Consider the following 13,201-nt stretch of genomic DNA (forward strand, 5'->3'; position numbering starts at 1 on the left):
GTTTTGAGTGGCGCACTTCATGTTTTAGGGCGCAATCCCTAAATTATTAAACATGTTGAGTCTGAAGTCGGACCCGTAAAAGTCAAACCCGAAAAAGTACGTACGAAGACGAAGAGAATTGAGATTCAAAATTTACACGTACTTTATAATCGGTTACATAATATTGCTCAAAAATAGCATCTTTCTCATCCTAGACAAAAAAGAGGTCCAAAATACACCAGACCGTGTTGCCTTGGCGCGTAAGAAAGGTTACTCCGATTGAGAGCCTTGACCAGGGTCGACAAAGAACTCTTCCACTGCGAAAATAACGCGTAAGGTGATACTTAGTTTTCTTCTCCATATCAAAGAATCATCGATGCAATCAAACTAGTAAGAAATGGAAAGAATGTTCAAATGGAAACATCGAGGGACGAAGCATTTGAGTAATGTGGTTTTCGTACCCATGTCATTTTGCTCTGGAGAATCAAGCATAATGTCCGAGTTGGAAGGCAGGAAGGGTGAACCCGAATAGTTTCCAAGTGATCCCAGATCTGTTCATGAAACAAATGAAAGAAGAATCCATCAACAAAAGAGGAAACGGATAACAAGCACACGATGGCTTCACACCCAAAACTTATTAAAAACTCTAGTTCGGTATACTGCACTGTTTCCCGTGTCCATGTTCTTCAACATAAGATTGTGCAACAAGGAATACTGTTCTTACCTGGTAAGTTTGGCCATCCAGCAGTATCAATGAGGCTGAAATTCCAAGGAGCCTGCCCCGATAACTTTCCACTAACTGCTTCATCACCAAACCTCTCCAAATTTGCAAAGTGAGTAAATGCAGGATCACGCATCGATGTGTCTGCACCTAGCCCTGATATTTCTGATGGAGTGTAAGGAAACTGGCCATTGGACACTGATACAGGACTTGAAACCATCTCTGTCTTGATACCGCTGTCAAGGATGATCAAGAACACATCACAAACGATGGTCACTGTGTGCGTATGTGACAGAAGCTTTACTGAATGCTTAGAACAACTAAAGAAAAAGTGGATGTGAGATAGAATCCTCACTCTTGACATAAGTTTAGGGGCATATGGTGGAAATTTCCGTGAGCAGGGATTCCATTGACCAAATGACAACTCGATATAGTGTCCATGGAATTGATTTGGTGATGACCCTTAGACGGAAATGGAGGCTGCTGCATGACGGGGTATCCCATAGGTAAATTGTTAACTGCACTAAATATAAACAAACGAGGAATAAGGGATCACATTACATTTAGATCTATGGCATAGAATTCAGTTAGAAGTAGCCGACAACCTTCCAATAAACCAACACCAAAAGTGAGAAGGAATTTGAATACGAGAAGACATGCATTTTAGCCAATTGCGTCCAGTCTAGTTTACATGACCAAGCTTAAGAAAGAAATGCCTCAACAAATCAACCAAACAAGGTGTATCTCGATTAGGAGTGAATTCCCCTTGATTATTTTTCTGACTTTTAAGTATAATTTTCCTTTTTACCAAAGTTCGAACTCAATAACTGATCATTGGTACTGAAAGAAGAGAAAACGCAATGCAGCTCCTACTCGTTTCTTCTACAAAAATTTAAAACGCTGACATGCGCCTAAACATTCAAGTTCTCTGAGAAGAAAATACCAGGCATGTAATGCATCCCATTATGCAAAGGAGGCAATGGAACCTCTGGAGGCTCTTGCTGTTTCATCAGACGGTATTGTTGCTCAAGCAAACGGTTGTACATAACAATTTGATTTTTCAGCTTTAGCCTCATGTAGTAAGCCTTGAAAAATTCTGCATTTTCTACTTCCAATTTCTCAAGTACTAAATAAATAAAAAAATATGACAATTAGAGCAATTCGAAACATATAGCAGCAATATAACGACAAAGTCAAAATCTTCTTTTGCGCCATCAACTAGTAATACTTATGCATTGCGAACAATGAAGAAAAGTGAAGATGTCATATAAAAGGGAATGGAAAGCTTTATTTCCATGTATCTGGAGAAAGAAAAAACAAAGGAAATTATGTATGTAGCGGCATACCCAAGCTTGTAAAGCCCGGCTCAATCCTAGCACGATCTAACAGGGTATTGACGACTTCATTTTTGTTCATATACAACCGCAGACACCTTTCAACCAAATTCTGGACCTACAGTGTTCATTATATTACCAAAGCAAAATAATGTAATTAAGTTTCATCTTTGGAACAAAAATCACACTCACAGCTCAAACAAGTAAAAAAATGTCTTACAACTTCAATATCTTCACGCGTGACTTTTGTACTCTTGTTGCTGGAAATAGATACTGAACCAGAGTCCACCGTAGGAACCTCACTGACGCCATTTTGTTGGTCATTACGGGGGAATTGCTTCTCCGTCGATTTCTCTTTATCCTGTGAAAGTCCTCTTGCTTAGGGATACGAAGCTCAAAGAAGTAAACAAGACTTGCGAAATAAATGTATTGTTTTGAACTCATCGAAATGTGAGGCTATCTAGGAGGGGGAAACAATTCAGTTGTATGGTTTATGGCAACAAACAGCTAAGAGCTTTTCATACAACAGCACTGGCTTAGAGATATTCGGGTGCTATCGTTGTCTGTCAGATTAATAAAATCAACGATGACTCGCAGATTGAGAATACATATAAAAGATGCTAAAACCTGCAATATCTTCATTTCACTTCAATGCACCTAAACTCCGAGCTTTTGTTTGGCTCGAGATCTTCTGTTCAACTTTATATGATGGATAAATCAGAGAGACCAATAAATCCAATTATGACCTGAAATATCATAAAAATTGTGTAAAAAAGGATGAACAATTGGAATGTCGAATATGCAAGACGGGCAAATTTTCATCTAATAAGATTAGTATAACATGCCAAACAAGGAAATGGATTGATTTAACCACTTCCAATCATCCATTTATGTGAAACGAACAACTTTGTTTTTCTGTTTCTGCAATTAATTGATAAAGTACAATTCCTTCTCGTCTTCCCATCAACTCTCGGCATCTAAACAGAGCACAAATCTCAGAAACCAACAACCAATGATCACTTCCCCCTGAACCCTTGTTTGGTTGCCAAGAAAATCCAAGAAAATCCATTTCTTTCTTCTTACCCTTTTCTCAGCAACCAAACAAGCATCAAAATTTATGATAAGAAAACTGAAAGGAAGCATCTTGAAGCAAAAACAAGCAGAAAAATAACCCAGAAAAAAAAAAAACAAAAATCGTGTGGTGGGGAGGAAAAAACAAAAAGGTTTGGAGTTACCATAAAATGGAAGGCTTTGGAGGAGGAGGACTGCTACTGCTAGGGTTTCCATATGCAGGCAAGTAGGCTCTGCAGGGTTTACTGAAACGTTGGTGTTAATAGAGCTCAAGCGGTAGAAATTTTAAACCAAGTGGGAAGGGAAACAGAGTGAAAACGTCGGTCGCAGGCAGGTGGTGTTTTGATTTTTTTAGTTCATCAATATTTTTACATTATATAGAAGGAAGAGTTCGGTTAAGCCATATAATAGAAAATCTAATTTGGTATCGAATTTGCCATCTACGAGATTCGAACCTAAAAACTCTCACTTTTAAGTGAAGATGAATACCAACAGATCCGTAGTGTTGAGTGGCAAAATGACAGGCGGTATTTTGTAGTTTTTGTGCTTTTGTGGGGGTGAAATTTTGAGTAAAGCTGCTTGTACCCTGTGCTGTTGATGTTGTACGTGGCTTGGCCCCTTCTGTTTTCATTTTGTGTTTTGGTGACAATGTTTGGTGTTTCATTTGACCTAGTTGTGGTTTTCACCTTCATTTTCTAGTTACAATTATTTTGACAAACAATAATAATATTCTACATTAAATTTATTTAAATTACGGAAGAGAGATATGACCATAGAACTTTAGATACAAAATTGAATTACAGAGTATTTATCAAATGAAATTTGGTTTACAGTTGGAAGGGTGCATACTAACCTACGCTTGAAATTATAATACGACTAAATGTTAATGTTTTATTGGTATTTAATTATCTTTTTTCTTAAAATGTAATATATATATATATATATATATATAATGTAATTTAATCATTTAAAATTTGAGAATGTTTGCAATGTAATACTTATCCACATTATTGGCAAGAGTTGGTCTTTTTCTTGCCAACCCAATTGCATATAAAATTTGTGTGTACCATCTGTTAAAAAAACAAATTAAAGAACTAAAGAAATATGGTAGTTGCATATTTTCTTAATTAAACTAAATTTCCACCTACTAAACGAAACACAGTTGTAGTACGTTTCTTAAAAGTTAATATGCGTGTTGAGAATCGAACTCAAGACCTGTTTTGATTATAATTTTAGTTCTTCCATTTGGCGTAACGGTTCTCTTACATCTAGAATGTACGGCATCCATCTAGCGTAAACCTTACGCCGACTTAACCCTAGTTAGTCTTCTATTTGGCGTAACGGTTCTTTTACATCTAGAACGTGCGGTGTCTATCTAGCGTAAATCTTACGTCGAGGTTAAAACTTAACCCTAGTTAGTCTTCTTGGGTTAAATCAAACCACTATATAATCTAAACAATACTAGAGCCTAGAGGCACCAAAACGCATTCCTACTTTTTCCCTAAAAATTTTCAATTTTTAAATCTGCAATTAAGAAATTTCTCTAGGGGCTAATGGGTCAGTGTCAGTGTACCTGGCGTTGATGGTCGTCTCAGATTCAAACTCGTTCAAGTCAGACTCGTCCTCTTTCTTCTTTGTGGGTAATCACTTTTTCTCGTCAATTTTCGCTTTTGCTTAAGCGCTTATCTGGTTTTGTTCAATTTTGTCAATTGGCACAGAGCTAGGGTTTGTAAGACTTCCTGAAATTTTGAAAGTGCTAAATTTCAGACCTTTCCCACCCAAAATATTGGTTTATATCAGAAGTTCGGGCGGTGTTACTGAAACCCTAAAAGCTCTGTTTCTGTGAACCCACACAGAAATCTTGTAGTTCTTCAGTAAAAAGCTTTGAGTGCTCTGATTTGGAAAATTCTGATCATTATTTTGTTGGGGACTTTTTCCTCCAAGTGGGTTTTGGGGATTTTTTGAAGGGTTTTTTTTTTTTTTTTTTTCTCTCTCTCTCGAAAAGTTGGCTTTTTTATTTGTTGCATTTTGTTGATAATGTGACATGTTGTTTGCATTTAGTGAAGCTTCATTAAGGTAATTTCTTGTAATAATGTGCAATGGAGCTCCATATATGGCTTCATCAATTGGTTAGATCTGTTGGAAATTGTAGTCGAATTGTTGTGTTGGGGAGTTCTGTTGGTGTAGTTCCAAGTGTATGATGAAAACGCATGCCTAGCCTTTGTAATGAAGCGGAATCCTTTCGTCCTTGAACGGGAAAGTCCGTGGTTCAAGTCGAAAGGGAGAGATTAAGAATGCATTGCTAATTTGCCACAGCATCTATGAGATTTGAAGTTAATTTAGTACATTATCTGTTTTTTTCAATAAAGTGATACTTGTTTCTATTCAATGTGATGGGATTTCTTATTTTCTAGATTTATAGCAAAGACTTGGTTTTGCCCGGTGTCGGTGGGGGAGGGTTTTAAACGCAGTATTCAAACAACGTTTGTTTCGATATGAATTTTTTGTTTCTGCATCCGACTTTAAGTTTTTAGCATAATTGTATTGGGTATTATTTTTCTATTTAACAAGTTACACAATCTGATGCGATTTGTTTAATATCTCATTGGATCAGGTTTTAAACTTCTGTAGTCATGATCATCTTCTGGGAAAGAAAAATGGCCAAGGGTTGTAGAATCTAATACTTTTTCTCATATTATGCTTACTGCTCTAGTTAAGTAAAGAGGAAGTGTACTGAGACTCTCAAGGAAACTATGGAGTGCAATAAAGATGATGCGGTCAAGGCTAAGGAACTTGCTGAGAAGAAGTTTGCAGAAAAAAATTATGCTAGTGCTAAGAAGTTTGTTTTGAAGGCTCTGAATTTGTATCCCGAGCTTGAGGGTCTCTCCCAAATGTTGACTATACTTGATGTTTACATCTCTTCGGAGAATAAAATTAATGGGGAAGCGGATTGGTATGGAGTACTTAGTGTTACTCCATATACTGATGATGAGACGATTAAGAAACAGTATAGAAAGTTGGCTTTCATGCTTCATCCTGATAAAAACAAGTCTTTTGGTGCAGAAGGCGCATTTAAATTGGTTTCAGAGGCCTGGAGTTTGTTATCAAACAAGGCCAAGAGGGTAGCATATAACCACAGGAGGAATGTACAAGGGTTTCAACAGGAAGCAGCGTCCAGTACTGGGGGTCCGTCAGTGCAACCTAGTGCAAGCACCTTTCAAAATTCTATGAATAGTGTCAGGAAGACTGTAAAAACGTCTCAACAGGAAGCTGCACACTGTAGTGGAGGTCCATCAACGCAACCTAGTGCAAGTACTTTTCAGAATGTTATGAATGCGAAGACCCAGCAACCTAGTGCAACTACCTTTCATAATGTTACGAATGCGAGGACTAAGCAACCTAGTGCATCTACCTTTCAGAATGTTATGAATGCAAGGACCCAGCATGGTCCCACCCTGATACCTTCGTGTGCAAAAGCTGCTACTTTTTGGACTGTTTGCAACCATTGCAAAACTCATTATCAGTATGTCAGGATGTATCTTCGTCATCTTCTTGTCTGCCCTAATTGTAGGAATACTTTCTTAGCTGTAGAACGGGCTCCACCTGCGGAGCTTTTCAAGGCGTCCAAAAGCTCTTCTTCCCAGCAGCATCAGAATTCAAGACAACATGCTGCTGGAGGTAACTCAAATAGTTCTGGAAGACACTGCGCTGCAACTCAAAATGTGGGAGCTGGGGGGTCTTTGGGTCCTAATTCAAACAACACAAACTTAAACCAGGGCTCTAACTCCAAAATGACTAGTATCAGTAGCAAAGTTGCATCGGGTCATGTTGCTGTGGACGGGGGTCAGCAGACAAGTGAGAATGTAAAGAGAGACGCAGAGCGGAGACAGTCAATTGCTGAATGGGAAAGGAGTCAAAATTTGAATGGAAATCCTTCATTGAAAAAGAGAAGGATGGATGATCCTCATTTGAACGGCTATGATAAAAACAAGGCGAATCAAATGTCCATGGGAAATGGTGGAGCCGACTTGGGAGCTATATCTGAGTTGAGTAAAGGTAATGCTGGAACGAAAAGAATTTATGGTTTCTCTAGGACATACGATAGGCCTAAGGTCCTCAGAGAGGTTCCATATCCGGTAATAAAAAAAGCTCTGGTTGAGATGGCTCTAACTTCAATTCGCAATTTTCTTGAGCGGAGCTCAGCAACTGAAGCAAAGCAGGCAAACAAAGAGCAAGAAACTGTGAAAGTAAATAAGAAACAGAAGAGTGTGGGAAATGTTGACGCAAGTACAAACAGTGGTCCAAATGTAGAGGATAAGTCACCAATGCCGATCAATGTTCCAGATCCCGATTTTCATAATTTTGACATGGATCGAACTGAAAGATCCTTTAGAGAGGACCAAGTTTGGGCTGCATATGATGATGATGGTATGCCTCGTTATTATGCTCGAATTCAGAAAGTGATCTCCTTGAGGCCGTTTAAGATGCGGATCAGTTGGCTTAACTCGAGAAGCAACAATGAATTGGGTCCGCTGAACTGGGTAGGTTCTGGTTTTGCTAAAACCTGTGGGGATTTCTGGCCTGGCAAATATGAAAGTACTGGTACTTTAAATTCTTTCTCAAGCAAGGTTAATTGGACAAAAGGCAAGCGAGGGGTGATTCGTGTATTTCCTACAAAGGGGGAAATCTGGGCTCTATATAGGAACTGGTCCCCTGATTGGAATCAGCATACACCAGATGCAGTAATCAACAAATATGACATGGTGGAACTACTCGATGACTATACTGAGGAACACGGTGTGTCTGTCGCTCCTCTATCTAAGGTTACTGGTTTTAAAACAGTGTTCCGTAAGCACACAGACCCCAAGGAAGTGAAGAGGATTCCTAAAGAGGAGATGTTCCGTTTCTCGCATCAGGTCCCTAGTCACTTGCTTACTGGCGAAGAAGCTTATAATGCCCCAATAGGTTGTTGGGAATTGGATCCAGCAGCTCTCCCTTCGGAACTTTATCAAGTTATAACGGAAGCTCATGATGCACCAATGAAACAGAATGATGTTAAAACAGATGAAGAAATTCCAAAACCTCTACCAATGATGACCGACGACAGTGGTACATGCCAAGTTGGCCAAGGAAACTGAAGCTGTAAGCGCAGCACCCGTAGATTATGGACATTGCTAGAAGATAATACCAGTCGTCTGGATAGGTTTGGCCATTTTTGTTTATGCTAACCCTTTTTGTTTTTGCTATGACCCGTTGCAAATGTACATGCTGCTGCAGTATTTGCAGCAATTGGTTAGCAGGTGGTGGGGATACCATCTTTTTTTTTTTTTTTTTGCATTTTGTGGGAAATGAAAGGTCAGATGGTCATTGGATTTTAGAAAAGTTGAAAACTTTTGTATACTCATGCCTGATCTCTGTGAAGATCAGTTTTATAATTGTAGTTTGGAAAATGAAGGTTATTTTGCATCTTTCAGTGGACTAGTTACTGCATTAATATCTGCTTTTTCATCTGTGAACAATGATTTGGCACACAGATACATCTTCTGTGTAGCGCTGGGCATTCTTGCCCAAAAACCGAGAAATCGGCTGGACCGACATGGCTTTCCGGTTGCCTCTGCCGGTTTTGTTGGTTTGGCGATCGGTTCCTCTCACGCGGTTGGGTTATCGAACTGTGCCCATCCCTTATCTGTAGTGGCTGAGCAGGTTTGGAATGGGCATCCTGGAAATCTTTTAGACTCAGATACGAGCCCACGCGCACAGTGCACAGTGCACATTATTTTCAGTTAAAAGCCCAATGCGTTTATCTCATTGCACGTTTATGCATACTTTTCGGCTTTAGATTAAATAAAAAGAATTTTGACGAAAAGTTTTGGTACTGTTTACTTTTACGAAAAATTATATTTTTTCATTAAAAAATTAATCATGATACTATTTATTTTACCCTTTATTTTGTCTTTATCGTTAAAATTCAAAATTTTCAAATTATTTTTATTAGTTTTCCTTTAAATAAACCAAAAGAAAAATCAATTGATGAACAGTAAACAAAGGCGTGTAGAAGCAGAAAGAGATTGCAGAGATTGCGGAAATCATATTCCTTCCGGAATCCTGATAAAGTGGGATGTATTTGTTGTGGCATCAGGAGATAAAGTAAACTGCTAAGTAGCAAAGGACACGTACAATAATAGAAGTTCAATGCTCTACTTGTCAAAGAAAAAGAAAGGAAAAAATAATCATCACATATATTTTGACACTATGTACGTTTTGACTGAACGCAAACATCTCCTTCTGCTGTCGAATTTGTGTGACTGTGTCTACACATGTGGTCTAAAATATTATTGGATTCATCGGGAATTATCAATATTTTTCACCAACGATTACGTATTTGTAAAGATTCAACAATGTACCTTTACTGTCACAACAAAGTTACAACTTATATCGGCATAAGGAGTTAATCAAAATTAGCTGTATTCCCGTCATCCATAGCATCATTCTCGTCATCTATATCAGTCGAATCCAAGACTTCATTCAATTAAAGGAGAAAAATACCACTACTGGTTAGTCGGATTTTAAAAAGAGTTTAATTAGAGATTTTGTCCGTGTGTAAGAACTCGGGAAGGAGACTTTGAATACTGGCGTGTCTTCGTGTAAGAGTTACATTACATACAGTCATCCATGCAACAATGCAAAGAAGTTTTACATTGCCTTGCATGAGACGGAGAATCTTCTATTTATATTATATAATTGATATATATATATATATATATATATATATATATATATATATATATATATTATAAATAAGGAGGACGACCAATATATGAACATCTGTGTCAATTTTCATCGTCAAGTCATGTGGGTCGAAGACCATGCAAATGCTCGCAGCTCCAGAAAATTCCAAATTCTAAGGAAGGTTCGCACGAAAACTCCACCATGCATGTCGAACCGTAATCATATACAATTTAAATTTATATGGTTCACATTCAAGGAACTTGCTTATTCTTGTCAAGAAACAATTGAACAACTAAAAGCTAGAGGCATTGAGCAAATTACTCATGCCTGTTCTCTCTGACGATCAGTTTTTTAACTGTAAGGTTGTTTGGCATCATGGGTTTTAAGTTTATTTACATCTTTCAGTTGACTAGTTACTGCAGTAATATTTGCCTTTTCATCTGTGAACCTTGATTTGGCACACAGATACATCTTCTCTGTAGCGCTGGGCATTCTTACCCAAAAACCACGAAATCGGCTGAACCGACATGGCTTTCCGGTTGCCTCTGCCGGTTTTGTTCGTTTGGCAACCAGTTCTTCTCACACGGTTGGGTTATCGAATCGTGCCCATCCCTTATCTGTTGTGACTTGGCAGGTTTGGAATGTGCGTCCTGGAAATCTTTGACTCAAATGCAAGCCCACGCGCACACTGCACATTTTTTTCTGTTAAAAACCCAATGAGCTTTATCTCCTTGCACATTTATGCGTATTTTTCGTCTTAGATCAAATAAATCAAAATAAAAATTAATTGACAAAAATAAACAAAGGCGTGTAGAAGCTGCAGAAAGATTGCGGAAATCATCTTCCTGAATCCTGACAAAGTGGGATATATTTGTCCTGGTATCAGGAGTCATCAAGTAAAGTGCTAAGCAGCAAAGGACACGTACCAAAATAGTTCAATGCTCTACTTGTCAATGAAAAAGAAGGGAAAAAAAATAATCACATATAATTGACACCATGTACATTTTGACTGAACACGAACATTTGCATCTGCTATCGAATGTGTGTGACTGTGTGTCTACGAACATGGTCTAAAATATTATTGGATTCATCGGAAATTATCAATATTTTCACCCATGATTACGTATTTGTAAAGATTTCACAATGTATTATGACACGACAACATTAGAAATTATATCCACGTAAGGCAGTAATCACAATTAGGTATAGAATTCATCTCTTGTATCATTCTCGTCATTCATGTTAGTCGATTTCGAGACTTCAAACAACAACAATAAAGTCTTATCTTACTAAGTTGGGTCGGCTGGATGAATTCTAAAACTGTGCTCGATTTTGCGTCAAGTATTTCATTTGTATGGATTACATAAATAATATGCATACACAAGCATGCATACGATGACAAAACAAGAGGGAAATAGGATTACACAGACCATGCCTCTGTGCAGCAAACAAGTACAACATGCATTCATGCAATATAAGTTTTTACGTGAAACTTACTTAAAAAGCCATTGCAGAACTAGGTCATCTTCTACTTTCAGTACTTCAAAATATCTCTCTGCTGTGAATAGGGTTTAGCGTATTTTGAGAGAGTGGGGGTATGGAAGCAAGGACATAACCATAGTATTTATACCGTTAGGATTTTCATCACAGCCGGCCTAGTATTGGTTGTGAAAACCAAACCCTATCACTTGAGTGTTTAAGTCCCACCATGATTCTATATCTTCATAGTGAAATCTATCCGATTTCTTTAAGGTCAATTGCAAAGGATAAGACTCCATAATCCTTATTTCATTAGGACTATCAAATCACTTAAGTTGTTAACAACCCAATAGACAAGTGGCCTACAACATAAGTAATCCAACACATCATTCATTGTCATTCACAACCTTACATCATTAGTTCTTAGTACTCCATGTTTTTTCTTATAGTCTCTTTCCAAGTCTTCCTAAGTTCATCTACCCTTTTTGTCCTAAGCCTCAATCTCATAATCACATCTTCTAACTTGAGCATCTATAGGTCTTTAGTTGACATGTCCAAACCACCTTAACCGATTTTCTCTTATCTTATCTTATCTTAAATCGCAGTCACTTCTATTTTACCTCAGATATCATCGTTATTAATCATATCCTTTTTTGTGCACCCACACATCCAAGCCCCAACTAAAAAGAGACAAATACCACTAAATTAAAGGCTAATTAGTCGGATATTTAGAAAATAGTTAATTAGTGATTTTGTCTTTGTCTGTCTTCGTGTGTAAGGATTCAGGAAGGAGACTTTGACTCTCAATACTGCGTGTATTCGCGTAAGAGTTGCATTACATACAGTCATCCATGCAACGATGCAAATAAGCTTTGCATTGCCTTGCATGAGACGGAGAATCTTATATGTGTCAGACGGAGAATCTTATATGTGTGTACACACACACACACATACATATACATACAAGGAGGACGACCAATATATGAATAATTTATGAACATCTGGGTTGATTTTCATCGTCAAGACTATGTGGGTCGAAGGCCATGCAAATGCCGGCAATCCTGAAAATTCTAAAGTCCAAGGAAGGTTCACACGAAAATTCCACCATGCATGTCGAACCGGAATCATCATATACAATTTATAATTTGTATGGTCCACATACAAGGGACTTGCTACTAGCTTATTCTTTTTCAGAAACAATTGAACGAATAAAAACTAGAAGAATTGAGCAAATTACTTACATATTCTTACGTGGATTCCTGTAGTTTAGTATAAAATTCTACCTTTTTTTGTCAGAAATAAAAATTAAATTATACATCAATATGCCATTTAGTAATACGTAATACAATCTAGTGGTATTCATGTTCACTTATAGGTGAAAGCCTGAAAGGTCTTAAATTCATAAATCGTAAATGATGAGTTTGATACCAATTTATTTTTTTCGCATTAATATATTAGGTCATTCTAGGAGACATACGTTAGGTCTAGTACCCCATGGGCAACCACCATAGGGTGACTCAGTGGTTTGAGACGAATTACATGTCCGTATTTCATATGGCATGTCCTAAGTTCGATTCCTTACGCTGGTGAATCACATGAGGGTGGCCATACAGGGCTGTTTGTGTAACTTTATCATGTATATTGAACTGGATACTCCTAATTTTATTGTAATTTTCTGTTTAATTTTTTTTGTCAACGTAGAATAAGCCCCCACGGTGAATGCCAAACTTAATCTTGCATATTGCCATCTCTATCTCCTTGTCATGGTCGTACATAATTTGTTTCTCAATAACTTAATTAATTTGGAATTCACGGACGAAATAGGCATTCAAAACATAAACTCAAGTTTTTTATTTTTTTTTATTTTTTGGACAAACAATACTAGAGA

The 13,201-nt window shown here is 37.6% G+C and overlaps 2 protein-coding genes across 3 annotated transcripts; one reads left to right on the forward strand and one right to left on the reverse strand.

The window, feature by feature from the left end:
* Positions 1-101: 101 nt before the first annotated feature.
* LOC137719997 (uncharacterized) lies at positions 102-3,424 on the reverse strand. Its single transcript, XM_068458987.2, has 9 exons — positions 3,270-3,424; positions 2,662-2,780; positions 2,255-2,395; positions 2,047-2,152; positions 1,644-1,826; positions 1,056-1,218; positions 704-936; positions 441-530; positions 102-296 (listed from the first exon to the last, which is right to left on the reverse strand). The coding sequence occupies exons 2-9, from the start codon at positions 2,674-2,676 to the stop codon at positions 250-252; spliced, it is 978 nt and encodes a 325-aa protein (XP_068315088.2). The 5' UTR covers positions 2,677-2,780; positions 3,270-3,424; the 3' UTR covers positions 102-249.
* A 1,154-nt stretch (positions 3,425-4,578) lies between these two features.
* Positions 4,579-8,573, forward strand: LOC137720872 (uncharacterized). 2 transcript variants are annotated; one of them, XM_068459983.2, is made up of 2 exons: positions 4,579-4,745; positions 5,720-8,573. In XM_068459983.2, exon 2 carries the CDS (start codon positions 5,859-5,861, stop codon positions 8,241-8,243), a length of 2,385 nt encoding a protein of 794 aa, XP_068316084.2. In that variant the 5' UTR covers positions 4,579-4,745; positions 5,720-5,858; the 3' UTR covers positions 8,244-8,573. The 2 variants fall into 2 exon arrangements, with proteins under 2 accessions (XP_068316084.2, XP_088547383.1); XM_088691257.1 differs by having other exon boundaries at positions 4,579-4,741.
* Positions 8,574-13,201: the final 4,628 nt, after the last annotated feature.

This window comes from Pyrus communis, chromosome 1 (genome assembly GCF_041283825.1).
Source record: "Pyrus communis isolate YQ-2024b chromosome 1, ASM4128382v1, whole genome shotgun sequence".
Lineage (NCBI taxonomy): Eukaryota > Viridiplantae > Streptophyta > Magnoliopsida > Rosales > Rosaceae > Pyrus > Pyrus communis.